Source organism: Pseudonaja textilis, chromosome Z (genome assembly GCF_049901715.1).
Source record: "Pseudonaja textilis isolate UNSWEBS1 chromosome Z, rPseTex1.2, whole genome shotgun sequence".
Lineage (NCBI taxonomy): Eukaryota > Metazoa > Chordata > Lepidosauria > Squamata > Elapidae > Pseudonaja > Pseudonaja textilis.
In genome coordinates, this window is record NC_142008.1 from 19184923 (window position 1) to 19201430 (window position 16508).

The 16508-nt window shown below is 35.9% G+C and overlaps 1 protein-coding gene across 3 annotated transcripts in view; it reads right to left on the bottom strand.

Annotated features, from left to right (window-relative positions):
* Positions 1–2935: 2935 nt before the first annotated feature.
* The window catches only part of YME1L1 (YME1 like 1 ATPase), a 36302-nt gene continuing 22729 nt past the window's right edge, over positions 2936–16508 (bottom strand). The window contains exons 14-20 of one of the 3 annotated variants that reach the window (XM_026710021.2): positions 15190–15345; positions 13638–13789; positions 12489–12615; positions 11413–11486; positions 7591–7677; positions 6989–7123; positions 2936–3788 (exon numbers count right to left, since the gene is read on the bottom strand). In XM_026710021.2, the coding sequence (XP_026565806.1) occupies positions 3744–3788; positions 6989–7123; positions 7591–7677; positions 11413–11486; positions 12489–12615; positions 13638–13789; positions 15190–15345 (776 nt within the window). In that variant the 3' untranslated portion in view covers positions 2936–3743. Of the gene's footprint in view, positions 3789–4681; positions 5244–6871; positions 7124–7590; positions 7678–11412; positions 11487–12488; positions 12616–13637; positions 13790–15189; positions 15346–16508 lie in introns of those variants that run through there. The other 2 variants (XM_026710023.2, XM_026710022.2) reach the window with 2 other exon arrangements.

Below are 16508 nucleotides of genomic sequence, written 5' to 3' on the forward strand. Positions count from 1 at the left end.
CAATTCTTCAAAGTGCTGATCATTGCATCACGCCTGGAAGAACTCCAACAGGGGAGTATTTCTTCCTAACAGCATAAAAAGCTTAAAACAACTCTTCCCTTTTAAGAAAGTCAAGCCTCAGCAAAGTACCAGCAAAGAAAAGGAAAAAAACTCAGGAGAAGCTCCAGAGGCAACAGTAAGTCTAGGCATACTGCCAAGAATGTAATAAAGATTAACTGAGAGGTAGTTTCTATAAGCAGGACAATAAAGATTAGGCTAGAAACAACACCAGAATGTTTCGTTCCTGCCTGCCTTACAGGATTAGCCCTGTAAAGTGGAAAAAAACAAAAGGAGATTTCTTCCAACAACCAGTTCTCCAAACTTAGAAAGTTAACAACAGGTTCTAGTGAACAGGTGCAAACTAGTAGAATCCCACCACTGTATTTAGGGCATCTATTTGCAAGTAAAGAAGCTTTTTGTATTTTTGTACAGGTAATCCCTGACTTACAACAGTTCATTTAGTGACCATTCAAAGTTACAATAGCACTGAAAAAAGTGATTTATGATTATTTTTCACACCATTGCAGCATCCCCACGGTCACGAGAGGCCAGGCAAGGAGAAGCACCCCTCGACATGAGTGATGTCAAATTGGTCACGCCCACCCAGTCACATGACCACCCAGCCACGCCTACCCAACTCTTCATTAGGGCAGAGAACCGGTTGTTAAATTATTTGAATCCCAGCACTGTTTACATTGGCCTGTTTACAGCACTCTGCAACACAACACTCAAACATCAACCCCTTCACAGCATAGTTATGCAGCGATGGCTATGGACAACTATGGGCAAGCCTAAATCAGCCTTTACCCATCATCTAGGACCTCAGACTAAGTTGAATCTAACAATATCTTCCAATTATGAACATGACTGTTAGAGTAGAGGGGTGCGTACTAAAGACCTCTACAGCACAGATTCCTTGATTTGCTTTCTAGCTTACAAGAAACATCCTTGTCTTACATCAATTTAGCTCCACATAATGTATATAACATTAATTGAATTACAATGGAATCTCAAACCTAGAAAACAAATGGTCTCTCCTTCCTTTATGCCTGACTACAGTGAAATGTCATGTCAAGTGGTATTTGTATTCTGCCATACTACAGAAAAAAATAGATGGATATGAAGGAATAACTCAAACATTATTTTCAAATACTGCATATAAACCAAAAACAATCTCTAAAAATATTGCAGCTGTTGTGAGCTAATGTTAAGCTTTGGTTTATGTTATTCTTTGTTGTCCCAGGAACAGTATTATATAGTACTTTACATCAGCAAAAGTCCTTTTGAAGATTATCTGCGTATATTGTTTGTTAAAAACAATTGGGAAAAAACATTAATTTACAATATTTAATTAATATACATGTTAGCTAATATTTGGTACAATTTTTAAACTGATTCTTATCTCCTAAATAATATTATTCCCACAATAACTATTTCATTCTCATCTGCCATTTTTTCTTAATCCTTCTATTTATGCTGAATACTGAATAAAGTAATTTTCGTAAAGAAGATAAAATGTGTTTAGCTATTTACAATATGACACTTTGCAAATTCCTCTGAAATACTGTATAAATAGGTCATTTTTCATCAGCTTATTTCATTCTTGTGGCACTCTCTGGCCACAATAAAAATAAAACACCCTTTGTTTTTTATTGCATTGTGACAAAGACCCTTAAGCTCCTTTTTTTTTGCAAACTTTTACAAGAGGAGCTCCTTTTGTCTATAATCTTTGATGACTGATAAATAATTCTCAACCACAGATTAAGAATATAAATTACAATTAGATGAATTACATTAGCAAAGTTTTAAAAAGAAATACAACCCCACCCCCCATTTGAAACTTCTTTTTCAAAATCCTGTCCTATCCATGTCATGACATTCCCCTACGGATTGGCAAGGTTGAAAAAATATGGAAAGAGATAATGAATTGTGTTGATATAAAATAAATGCTTTTAAATAATAATAAAACTATTGCTTTTTTGTAACTCATATCCTTAGTTTCTGTGGTTTATTGTTGTAAAAACAAAACAAGAAGACTTGCTTCTTATTCTGCCATGACTTGTGAATGAGCAGCAGGATATCATAAACATATAAATAATTGATAAATAAAAATATGAACCTCTGATGCCTAACTAGTTCTGAACTAGTAATAAATTTGCAGTGCACAAAGCAAGCCAGCAGATGGCAGGCACAAGTAACCTAAGCAGTCTAAAGGTATGTGGGGATTGAAATAAAGTGGAAATTCTAACTGGATTTCTGCTTGAAAAATGGGGAGTCTCATTTGATGGTCTCATTGATATGTCATGCTGAAATGAGTGTGAGCAGGTGGAAAGAGAATTCATTGCACCCTGAAAAATCCTGTTTTTAAGTTTTGATTTTAATTAATTTGTTTATTTTAAAAGCAGAGAAGAAAAAGATACATGAACATGACACAATAAAGACGTGGGAAACAGTAGTGGGATTCAAAAAAATTTACTACCGGTTCTGTGGGCGTGGCTTGGTGGGCGTGGCAGGGAAAGGATACTGGAAAACCTCCAGACAGTGGCTGATATTTGCTGGTTTTCTGAATTACTCAAAATTTCTGCTACTGGTTCTCCAGAACTGGTCAGAACCTGCTGAATACCACCTCTGGTGGGAAAGCTTATAGAGTAACATAAGGCATAAAGCAGGGTGGTTCAGCTGTCAGGCATTGGTGCAGAGTGCAACAATGCAAACTATTAATGGGAGCCCTAAAATGGCCCATGTTGCCATGGTTATAACCTTTAAAGCCCTGCGTGGCTTAGGTTCAGATAACTTGATGAACTGTCTCATCCCGCTAAGACAGGCCTGTTCTACTCATGTGAGAAGGGGAATCTGGATGCAGATCCCATTGCTCAAAGAACTCCGGCTGGTGGGATGCCTTAGTGCCATCCCTTTGGAACATCTTACTCCCTGGGGTGAGTCTGTCTCTACCCTCCTTCTGGAAGACCTGGATCTGCTGGTAGCCCTGGTGACCCAATGAGGGGAGTGCCACACTGGAAGTGGCTATTAGACTAATAGCAGATCCCTACCTCCCCGTGCACATCCTTTTGCCCCCACCGCCCATCCTTTTTAATGCATATTGCTGTTATTTTTGTTTTGTTTTTGTTATATTTACAATGGTATTTTTTTTAAAAAAATTATAATTTTATATTCTACCGTTATAATCCTCTTAGAGTAGCCTCCATGACAAGATGAATGTCAAATAAATTTAATAAATTAATAAATTGGAGCCAAGATGTTAGCAGAGTTGCTCTGGCACTGAAGAACATGTGTAGTTTTTTGTTTTTTTATTGAGTCTCAAAGCTATTCTAGTAGGTTTATTTCAATTAAATTTTCTGATTTTCTTTTGTTTGATGCTCAGGTTTTCTTGGCTACATAAATTGGATATATAAATCCCCTCTACCTCTTACAGATCAGAGAAGCTAGAAGGTGGCATTTGCTACCTAAAGAAATGAAAAGGATAGGACAGAAATCCCAAATAATGACTCAGTCCCTGTAATGACTGTTCTGCGCTGCATTCATTTTAAGTGCTTGTTAATGCCTTTTATTTTCAGTGGGCTATATTTTTTATCCAGTTCTTCCCAAGTACCTGGATAGGCAGATAGTGTTGCTTGATGGCATTATCACGGAATGTAAGCTGGTCCAAGTTTTATTAAGTGTAGGAAAGAAGGGCTTCAAGTTCTTTAGCTGAGGTTGGCCTTCATACACATCAAGTTCTTCCCAAGAACCTAGGATGTCATAATATATTGGTTTAATATATGTTCAGGATCCAAGAAGTGTTATCTGTCAAATGGGAATTTTGTCAATGCAGAGATTTTTTAACTGCTGGCCAAGATTTTTTGGTATGGCCCCAAGAGTGCTGATAACTAAGTTAGCCCTTGACACATAATTCATTTGCAACCATTCAAAGTTACAATGTTACTAAAACAGTGACTTTTGACCACAACTGTTGTGGCACGTCTATGGTCTCACATAATAAAAATTCAGATGCTTGGCAACTGACTCATATCTATGACATTCTGGAGTCATGTGCGGCCTTCTGATAAGCAAAGTCAATGGGGAAGCCAAATTCATTTAACAACTGTGTTATTTACTTTACCAACTGCAGTGATTCACTTAACAATTATGGCAAGAAAGATTATAAAGTTATAAAATGTGGCAAAGCTCAGCAAATGGCTCAGTTAGCAAGACATTTTGAGCTCAATTTGATCATAAGTCTAGGACTACCTATACTAGACCTGATGGCTGGTTTATGCCATGATCTTTGAATTTTCAAGTCTTATTACTTTGTGATTTTCTCCTTTTTTCTATTCTATTATTCCATTATTGCCTGATGAATTATCCATATTTTCTTCTTTTAAGCCACGGTGAAATCTGGTGTCACAAGCCAAGATTTCATCAGTTTGTATTCAGAAATCTTGGCATTAAGGCAATCACCGTTGGTTGTTTTCAGTATTGTTTCTTACAAACTGCTGCTTGACGGTAAAATGCATGCATACTTTATAGTATTCCCAAGGTCAGTCATGAGACGGGAGGCCATATAAATTTAATAAATAAAAAAATAAAAAAAATAAAAAACATTGTGTAGGGAATAGTGTATGCAACAAAATCTGAAGCAAAATATTATATCCAGTTTTAATTCTTTGCTTTTGCAGGAACATACATATGAAACTTGCTAGCAAGTTATTCTCGCCATCTCAAAGCTTAATAAGGTTTCATGAAAGAGAAAATGCATTAGAAGTTACAGGATTCCATAGAATCTAAATACTGACAATGTGAAATTTATTTAACAATTCAATCTTAAATTGTAAAGTCTCCATATTATGTTATGAACAAGTAAAGTAGCAGCAACAAAGTAGCAGAAATTCTCACAAACAAAAGATTTATGGAAATTCGCTATTAAAAAATTACACATTTTGCTTAACTCTCAAATTTATTTACAGATTTAAACTTTATTTAAACAGATTTATACTTTTACCAAAGTAAAAGCAGTTTTACAATAGGAGGAAAACTTTAAAAAGCACTTTGCGTAATTAAAATATATGATTTCCCAAATGTGCTAAACATGCTGCATTTGCACATCTTTTACTGTTTATTGCTAAAAAAAGTATACATTTGTAATGAAACAGCATAGCAGTTTGGAATTCCAATAATGAAATGAACTTGAAGTTCTTCCAAGTTTACTATATGGAAAAAGCAGAAAAGAGTTCCATTGAAATACTGGGATTGCTAAAAGAAAATGAATTATCTACAAATTCAAATGAAATTGGACTGTCAACAAGGCATCAAAACGCCTTATAAGCCCTAATTCAAAATCCAATTCTTTTGTTTTATTTTTGTTGTTGTTTTATTTTTCTCACTGAGAGAATTTTCTTTCTTTTTTAAAATTAGTGTAGGACTTAAAATTGTAGAGAGCCATCTATTAAACAACTTAAACCTCCCCGTAAAGCAGTGTAATTATTATTAGCAGTTCTCAATTGCTATAGTCAACCCAACCCTAATCTCAGTTTTTAGAACATCTCTTAATTGTCACTTAATATCTTAATGGCATGTGCCATCAGATTAAATGGATTAAAATTTTGAAATCAAAATTGTACTTTTTAAAAAGGGCCTGCCAAGTACACAATGACGGACTCAAATTTCCATAACTATTCTCCATTTAAAAAGTTTCACAGGAGCACTAAAATCACACCTCCATAAAATTGAAAACATTTCCCCAACGCTATCTCAGAGGTGACAATGCAATTTTTCTAGTTGTAACAAATATTACTGTCCAGGGAACTCACTCGCTCACTCACTCTTAAGTTCTATCTCCAGAATAGATGAACATTATTTTGTGCCCATTAGAGTACAAACTCCTTATCTCACTTATTGAAGGTCAACTGGAAGACAGAGCACAATTACTACAGTATAGTGCCTGCCCTTAAGTTCCTGTAGTATGATAAATTATGAATGAAGGCTTTATAAAATGTTGGTTTAGAAACAGAAGGGTTACTTTCATGTAACTGTATGTTCTGCAGTTTCAAATGCCCCAATTCGCAGAGTAACACCAGCAGTTACCAGTTCCTTTGCTTATACACTTGAACAAGCTAGCAGTGAAGGTATATCAATTCACTCTTTTGTTTTAGCATTCAGGATTTCTAAAGCAGGTGAACCCCTGACAAATTACTTTTATAACCTCACTTCTAAGAAAAAACAAATAATAGGTACTCCTTGCTTACTGACTACCTTGTTTAGCAACTACTTGAAGTTACAGTAGCTGGAAGAAAAATATCTTTGCAACCAATCCTCAGATTTACAATTGTTTCAGTATCCCATGACCATGTGACCACTATTTGCAAGCGTCACAACCGACTTTCAACCAGCAGAATGGAGAACATGGAAATGAAATTGTAATACCCAATCAATCACATGATGTCTCACTTAATTAAAGCAGTGAAGAATCAGGATTATTCATAAAGTTGCAGCATAGAAGATTTAGTCCAACCTATAGAAAAGAATCTGGTCAACTAATGATCAGCACTAAATTAGTGCTAGATAAGGATCATCAGAATTCAAGAAGGGCTGGACTTGGATCTATTGTGGCAATGCAAGGATTTTAAACTGATGACGTTTAACTCCACCTCCCAGATTTGCCTTTTTGACTCTTACATTTGTTCTCAACCAAAAATGGAAGGGACATCATAAATCTGACAGAGTCATGATTTTTCACATAGTGACTGCAGCACTTAGCAACAGAGCTGTTGGTTTCAACTGTAATCAGTAAGCAAGGACTACTTGTAAGGGGAACAAAAGCTCACAAGACAAGTTGTTTATCTTTTGAAAATATGACTATTAGCACACATACATCCAGCAGGAAAGAAAGTTACACTGTATAAAATGGCCACTACTTTGACTGTTAGACAGCTTGACAAGGAAGTTATCTCACTTCAAGTTTTTTGCCTTCTAAAACGATCTGAATTTCTTTGGCATCCAAGGTCTCGTAGGTTAATAAAGCTTCTGCTAAATTCTTGTGTTCTTTTGCATGGGCCTTCAAGATACTCTTTGCCCGTTCATATGAATCCTACCACAAAAAAGGCAAATTAAGAAAGATAGCAAAAAACACTGGAAATGAAAAAAAGCTAAGATTAACCACTAACATTATTTATAATTAATCTAAAACATTTGTAGCTTATTCAAATATGCTTCATACAAATACATCAGGTCCTCTTGAAGTGTATTTCAACATAACCAAGGAATGGAATAAAAAGTATAAAGTATAAACATTCATAAAAATAATTTTAAAAACTAGCAGAGGAACAAGCAAGTTCAATTATTGTCATTTTTAAACTTATATATACAGAATCTCAGCTTGACTGATATAATTTATAATTTAATTTATAAGCAATAAATTAAAGTAGTAGCCACATAACATACTGTTTTAGATCCTTAGCTCTGATTAATTTTTACAGTACATCATATTAATACATTCAACAAAATTAAGGATCTAGAAAGTATCCACTTTTTGAATCAGAGAATTAAAATGTTTACCTTTAAAAGAGATCTTATTTCTTGTTCAATTGCAGATTGGGTTTCAGGGCTAAAAGTTGTTGTCTCTCTATAAGTCATAACACCAAGCTTATGGAAAAAGAAAATGATTTGAGAGAGAGAAGAAAATGCTTATTTATTTAGCATTTTCAAAAAATCAAATGCAGCATAATTGTTAGATAATTTGATCACCACGGATCAGGTAAGAAATATAATTTTATCCCATGAATTTTGAAGAATCTGACCACTGGGTCTTATTCATATTTGAGAGCAACTCATCATTTCAAAATTGACTTGTTTATTTGAACAAAAAAACCCACCAATACTGCCATTCTATATTTGTTTAAGAGTGTATCTGTGGGACTTTTCTCTTTTGTGTGACTAGAATTGCACAGTGGAGGTGATTGTTTGATTAACAACACATTCCATCTGCTCCCATCCTGCTCTTCTCTGTCTTTTAATTGGTTTGTAGTGTCTGGATTTTGAATTAAGTTATTTATGTTTTAATTTATACAGTTTTTTATCTTTTATAATTATAAGCCACCCAGAGTTATCTTGAAGTAAGATGAGCAGCCAATCAATCAATCAATCAATCAATCTTAATTAGTTACATGCTTTACGTATAATTAATTTAAAACAGGTTTATGGGTCATCCTTAATAACTTGTTTTCATTTCAAAAACTTTCAAAGATTCATGCATTTAAGCCATCTAATTGTAAAATAAACGCAAAGAAAGGGAAGATAACATTACTTAGAAGTTCAGCAATGTCTTTTTTGTTTCATCCTAGCTTAAGTACCCAGTCTGAAATGCTGCAAGAAAAATGAATCTACTAGCAGTCAAATTCAGGGATGCAGTGGCTTAGTGGCTAAGACGCTGAGCTTGTTGATCAGAAAGGTCGGCAGTTTGGCGGTTCGAATCCCTAGCACTGCGTAACCAAGTGAGCTCATTACTCGTCTCAGCTTCTGCCAACCTAGCAGTTCGAAAGCATGTAAAAATGCAAGTAGAAAAATAGGGACAACTTTGGTGGGAAGGTAACAGCGTTCCGTGCACCTTTGGTGTTTAGTCATGCTGGCCACATGACCACGGAGACGTCTTTGGACAGCGTTGGTTTTCCGGCTTTGTAACAGAGATGAGCACCACCCTTTAGTGCCAGAAATGACTAGCACGTATGTGTGGGGGGAACCTTTACCTTTACCTAGCAGAGATAGGCAGAATTAGCTATCAAGTAAATAAATGACTTGTGTCTTGTTTGCTACTTGATTTGAAAGAGCCCATCAGCTGCAACCATCACTTTTTTGATCTTCCTCATCCTCTCAACCCATTCACTCATCCTTCATATATCTCTTTTGCAATTTAGTCCACATTCATTCTCTTTCTATGAGCAAATGTATTGCTTGTGCACTGGTCACTCACTTTTGTATTCAATTCACATACATTCATCACCTATTGGTTGTTATTTTTAAAAGTCAGTTTAGTTTCCATTCATAAGCATTCACTCAGGTAACATGTCCCCCTCTATCTCCAATCACAATTAGCAAGAAAAGCTGCCTATGGCTTTGTACGACCAAGACTGATAATCTGGGCTTCATGTTCTCTATCCTATTAAAAAATGTTAAGTTTTATGTGATCTCCAAGATTGATATGTTTCTCCTTAACAACTCTATCCTAGAAAAGAGCATCAGGCGATCTAATATATTGCTCTTATAAGTTGTTGGATCTGTATTTATTTTTTTCAGTGTCCAAATAAATTGATAAGAGCGCTTGCTGATGGTTATTTTCTATTGATAAATACAGTTCCGTAGATTAAAAAACACCAATATTTAAACAAAATTAGACAAGGGCCTGTATGTATCTAGAAATTAAAATTATTGGATGCTTCCATCTAGCAACATTGTATTTGCTCAGTTGATTTCTTCCTCCTCCTCCTGCTGTTGCTTTAAATCTGTCAGTCAGAGTTTTGCATAACTCTTTATGTACCACTAAACTGAGAAGACCATGTATTGTGCTTAAACAAATGTCCCTGTTCCTCTAGCATCCTCTTCTTTCACATTTAGCGACTCCTGACTTTGAAACTTGTTGAAATAACTTTGTTTTTAAATACCGTAGGAAAATAGTACAATCTCATGCATTCAAGCTACACTATATTTACTCCATAAGAACAAACCTTTATGTATTCAGAATGTATTCAAACCTCCTTCATTGTTGTCAATTTTGTTAGGCTGCAGCCTGATTCTACAGTTGTTGAAATTCATTTTTTTGTCATTAATCTACACTCAGTACCCCACAACGACAAAGTGAAAACAGAATTTTAGAAATGTCTGTAAATTCGTTAAAAAGAAAAAAATTGAAATATCACATTGGCATAAGTATTCAGATCCTTTTCAAGAACACATGAAATTTAACTAAGATGCCTCCCATTTCTCTTGATCATTGCTGACATGTTTCTATACTTTGATTGGAATTAATCTGTGGTAAATTAATTTGATTGGACATGATTTGGAAAGGCACATACCTCTTTATAGAAGGCTTTACAGCTGACAATGCATATGGTAGCAGAGCAAAAGCCATGAGGTCAAAGGAACTGCCTGAAGAGCTCAGAGGTAGAATTATGGCAAGGCACAGATCTGGCTATAACAAAATTTCAGGTGCACTGAAGTTTCCTAAGAACAGTGGCCTCCAGAATTCTTAAGTGGAAGAAGTTTGGCACAACTAGGCCTCTTCCAAGAACTGGTCACAATCTAGTCACACAGCAATTGGTGAAGGAAGGTCTTAGCAAGAGAGGCGATCAAGAGCCTGGTCACTCTGAGCTCCAGAGATCCTGCGTGGAGATGGGAAAGAGTTCTAGGACAACTATCACTGTAGCCCTCCATTGATCTGGGTTTTATGGCAAACTGGCTAGATGGAAACCTCTTCTCAGTTCAAAACACATGAAAATCTGCTTGGAGTTTGCAAAAAAGCACCCAAAGGACTCTCAGACTGCGAGGAACAAGATTCTCTGCTCTGATGAAACCAAGATTGAACTGTTTGGCCTCCATTCTAAATATTATGTCTGGAGGAAACCACTCATCACCTGTCCAATATCATCCCAACATGAAGCATGGTGATGGCAGCATCATGCTCTAGGGGTGTTCTTCAGGAGCAGGAACTGGATACTCGTCAGAGTTGAGGGAAAGCAGGATAGAGCATAATACAGGGATATCCACAATGAAAACCTGTTCCACAGTGCTCAGGATCTCAGACTGGGCCAAAGTTTCACTTTCCAACATGATAATGATCCTAAGCACACACCCAAGACAACACAGTTGTCAACTCTGTGAATGTCTTAGAATGGCCCAGCCAGAACTCTGATTTGAATCTTATTGAACATCTCTGGAGGGACCTGACAATGGCTGTTCACGGATGGTCACCATCCAACCTGAATGACTTTGAGAGGATTTGCAAGGAATAATGGCAGAAAATTACCCAATTCAGGTGTGCAAAGCTTGTTGCATCACCCAAAAAATACTCAAGGCTGTAATTGTTGCCAAACATGCTTCAACAAAGTACTGAGTGAAGGGTCTGAATGCCAACATGATATTTCAGTTTTTTCTTTTTAATAAATTTACAGACATTTCTAAAATTCTGTTTTCACTTTGTTGTTATGGGGTACAGAGTATAGATTAATGAGAAAAAAAATGAATTTTAACTGTAGAATCAGGATGCAGCATAACAAAATTGACAAAAGGGGTCTGAATATTTTCTGACTGCACTGTATACCTGCACAACTACAACATAAAAATATTTCATTGCAAATTCATTATAAAGAAGAGTACGTGTAATTGTACCTTGTCACTCATTCCAAATCTGGTTACCATGAGTTGTGCTATCCTAGTAGCATTCTCAAAGTCATTAGAAGAACCTAGGTAATTATAAAAAGCATAACATTAATTTGTAAAAGCTAAAGTCCTTACATATGAATTATGAAAGTTGTTTTGACTAGGAATGCACAAAGTATTTGAGTAATCTGTACCTGAGCTAAAATTTCTGTTATAAGTGCATGAGTCCAATTAATTTGGGTCATACAACCAAATGCAGTTGTCCCAGGGAGAAATGTTCAGAGAAGCAAATGCAAGAAAAGATCAGGATGTATGAGTGGGACCATCATGATTGGAGAATGAGTAGATATATAACTGTGCTGTGCTAGGACACTGACAGTGATTACTGAAGGAGGCAAGAAGGAATATAGCTGTTGGGGTAAGCCAAATTGAGACACTGGTAACAGCTGAGGAGGAAGGGAAGGCATTAGGAAAATCGTGTGGACAGTGATATATGCCACACCAGAAGCTGCTGAGAGAAAACCAGGAGTGATGCATACTAGCCTTGCCTTAGTCATCTTGTCTGTTGCATCTAAAACTAAAGTGGGTTCTGGTTTGATAAAACTGTAACTGATCCAAAACATTCTATACAGGTAGTCTTAGACTCATGACCACAGTTAAGATCCAAATTTCCATTGCTAAGTGAGTTTTGAATGAGTTTTGTCTCATGTTGTGGCTTTTCTTGCAACAATTGTTAAATGAATAACTGTAGCTGCTACTTTAGTAACATGCTTATTAAGAGAATTTGAGACTGACTTTGTCAGAATGTCAGAAAGTTGCAAAAGATGGTCACATGACCCCAGGACACTGCAACTGTCATAAATATGAGCCAATTGCCAAGCCAAATTTTGATACGTGACCACAGGGATGCTGCAATGGTCATAAGTCTGAAAAGTGATCATTTTTTTCAGTGGCGTAACTTTGAATAGTCACTAAACAAATGGTTGTAAATTGAAGACTAACTGTGTAATCCCAGAGAAAGAACTGTTCCAAGTTTGAAACAAAACACATTTTTCCATTCTGTGCACACTTTAATTTTGACTAACCTGTTGTGATGTGATCACTGCCAAATATGAGTTCTTCTGCTACTCTTCCTCCCATACTGACATCCATCTGGGCAAGCAGCTGAGACCTAGTTTCATTCCATCTGTCACTTTCTGGCAACAAGGAAACCTTTGATACAAAATTACGCATTAAGTTGAGCAAAACCCATAAGTCAGGTTTAATGGCTGCCAGATTATTTGTTCTACTTGCTAAAGTGATAATGCTTAAGGATTCTAAGCGCCTTGACATTTTTTGAGCCCTCTGCAGGCATTTCTTGTTTGTAAAATATGCTGTTTTCTCACAGCATATTTTGCAAGTAAGAAATCCATGAAGGGCTCCAAAAATATCACAAAGACATTTGCATTGTTATGGTATATCAAAAGGGTTTGAGATGTTGTCACACAAAATCAAATGAGATGAGCAATTGCCAATATTCTTGCTTATTGTCTTACCTCAATATTTCCTAAAAACCAAATCCAGCACATTTGATAGTGGGACTGGCAGATAGCATGATTATGGAAAGGAGCTAGAAAATATTGTAACTTTAAAGAAATGTACTAACACTTCTGTTTTCAAAATAATATATATAGTTACAATAGATAACCCAATAAGAAATAATTCTTTATAATACAACTGTTTATTGTTATTAATAATTTTCAGTTAAGTTTACTTTGTAAATAAATAATCCTTGTAACTTTGCAGTCTAAAGTCCTACAGTGTTATACAAAACTGTACCGAGGTAATTAATGTGCAGCAATCTTGAAACAATTGAAACTGATGAAATGCTCTCCTTGAATCTTACCAATAAAAACCACTATAACTTAGCATATTAAGCTTTAAATCATAACTATTTAAATAATGTGACTTGGTGCCCAAGCAACCCAGTTCTTTTAAGGAATATCTTAGAAAAAAACTATCTTTGAAGTCTTTGGCATTGTAGTGAGAAGAAATTTCTTAGACAAGATAGTTGTAAAAATTGTTAAAACTATAGAGCTATACACAATACCAAATTCAAAGGAGGAAAAATGTATACAGTACAATCATATAACCCATCAAATTACATACTTAATGAATCCCTTCAAACTTAAAGCACTGTACAGCCCTATTAAAATCAACAAGGTAGGCAGTGTTGTCTATTATTCAAATCTTACATGTCCAAGTGTTGGTCCTCGTGGCATAATTGTGGCTTTATTGATTGGCATAGCATCTTTAGTGTAATATGCAATAATGGCATGCCCAGATTCATGATATGCTGTAATGGTTTTATTTTTGTCACCAATTTCTACACTTCTACGCTCAGGACCTGAAATTAAAAATAAACCAAGAGAACTTTAACAAACTATCAATTACAACGTATTGATAAAAACTGAACAGTATCTATCTCCCTTTCAGGATTTTAGTGATTCACTTATGTTGTATTCATTCCCTTTCCTCTTGTTACCTGCCACCTGTCCCTTGGCCAGTCAGTATTCCACTAACAATGAACATCCTTAGGATTGCTTTTTTTCCACTCCCTTCCATTGTTTCATTTTTTCTAAGGTAGTCTACATTTCTATAAATCCCAGGTCTATATATCATGTATAAAAACTTCCATTTTGTATATAATTGATACTGACAATCAGAACTCAAAGATTTGTGCCCACTCTGGATTTGCTGGATGCTTATTGCATTTGAGAGGCTTCAAGGTTGCATTTCAGGCTAGGTTCATTTTTGCAGATATATTATAAAGCAAAAATGGCAATGGACAGAGAAACACATGGCAGTCTTTTTGTTATAGATGGTATTCACAGAAGATACTTACAACAATGATAACAACAAACAGTGCAAGTATGTTAGGTAACTTCCCATGTCTCCCTACCAGGGGCTTTCCCCCTCAACTTCTCCTACGTCCTCTCCCTTTCTGCCTCCCTCTTCCCTTTCTAGGGTTGATAAGAGAGAGAAAAAGAAAAATAATGTGGAGTGTGCTCAGAACTGCTTGACTTTTGTCCAGCTTAGGCAAAACATTATCCATTTAGGGGAGAACCATTTTTAGGGTTCTGCTAAACCACGGCTTATTCTAAATCTCCCATATAAACAGCTGGGTAAAAGCCTCATGACTTAACCCAGCTACCTTTCATGGCCAACATGAACTCCGTGTCTTCTTCACACCAGCAGCACTTATGGCAGGCCACAAAATCTATATATGCCCCACAGGCACAGCATAGAAAAGTCTTAAAAACAGAGCCTAAAACAAACCTCTTATATTCCCTGCATCTCATTCTCTCAATAGCATTATTTGTAAGGTCTATTTAATTAAACTTATTTCTGAAAGTTAGTATATAAATATTATAACAATTGTGTGATTTCCCTGAAAATAAACAATCCAAATAAATCTTTCTTTTAACACACTAATGCAATTCAACATATGTAAGAATCTCATGTCTCTATAAAATATATCTCATAGAGTGATTCTGTAAATTTTGATATAACTTGATCACATGCAATGACCCAAATTTATCATTTCCGTAAGATCTTTCAAGTGATGTCACATGATCTAATTAACACAATTATTTAGCAAACATATATGCATATCTTTTTTACTGATTAGTCTGTTAAGATGAGGATTTATTATACTATTTTATATTGTATTATATTAAAATAAAAGTTACTGTTATCACTAAGTCAAAAATATATAAGTAAGTGATTTTAAAATATAATACCTACCCATGACAATTTTGTCCTTTGCAAATTCTAGCTCCTTCATAGTAACCATGTCCTTTTCATCAATTGCTGCTTTTAATGCAGCTTGATTCACAAGGTTTTCCAATTCAGCTCCAGAAAATCCTACTGTCCCTCTTGCGATGATTTCTGGATTAATGGCTGTGTAAGACACATTTTTGCATTTGTCAATCCACACTGATGTTAATATTCAGGCAAGTCAGCATACACAATAAACATAAAGATGCAGTTTTGCATTGCATACACTATTTAAGATGATCCAGCTTTGGATGCTTCCGGTTTGCAAGGCTTCGGCGGCGGCAGGGATTCGCGATACTGCGCGATCCCTGCTGCACTCGCCGCCAAGGTTCCCCCAATCCATTTGGATCTGGGGGATATAGTTGCCCTGTAGAGGCAGCTGAAGACAGGGGGGATACGGATAGGGGTTTGGGGGTGTCACAGACCCCCTCCCCAGCCGGCAAAACCCCCTTTTCCCAAGGCGGAGGAGCGGCGGTCTGTAATGGCCGCCATGAAGAAACCTACAGCCAGACAAGATTGTGCAGGAGGGAGAAAGTTGGAAGAGCTGTGAAAGTTGTTTTTGACCGGGACAGAGCAAAGCAAGAAAAAGTACCCTGGAATTTTGAAAAGTTGCTAAAAATACATTGTTTCCAGAGAGAGTTACAAGCAGCGAATGGAACTCTAAAAGGGAAAGTTTTTTTTTTCTTTTCATTCTCCTTAACGTGACAGCGGATGGAACCATAAAAGAAATCGGAAAACCTGCACTGGAGGTATTTAAATGCTGAAGGGATAAGGATTTCTGAATATTATTTTTTTTTAAAAAGGGATCTTTTTTGCTGTGAGTGGGAAGGGAGAGGAAAAATAATTGGAGCAGAATTTGAAAATCAGAAGATTGCCTAGAACTCTAAAGAGTTATTAAATATTAATAAGACTTTTAAAAGATATATCTTAAATGGAACCTTGTGATTACACTTTAACCCCAGAAAGAGAAAGTGAAGAAGGAGAAAGTATTTAAAAGAAACAGCTTGTTTGGATTGTTTGGTGACTTTGGAACTTCTGAGAATTACCTCTGATTAAAGCTCTTGGGTGGTTGTTTGGAAAAACTTTTTCTCTTTATAATGGCATCACTTGTGGTTGGATTGAAACTTGTATATCAAAAATATGAAAAAGAAAAGCAAGAAGGGAAGGATTCTTTGGGCACTCTATTTCAATTTTTTAGAAATGGCGGTTTGTACTTATGTAAAGCTGAATGCGCAACAGGATGACTGGGACCAAGAAGAAGCCATTTTTGATGAACAAGTGACTTT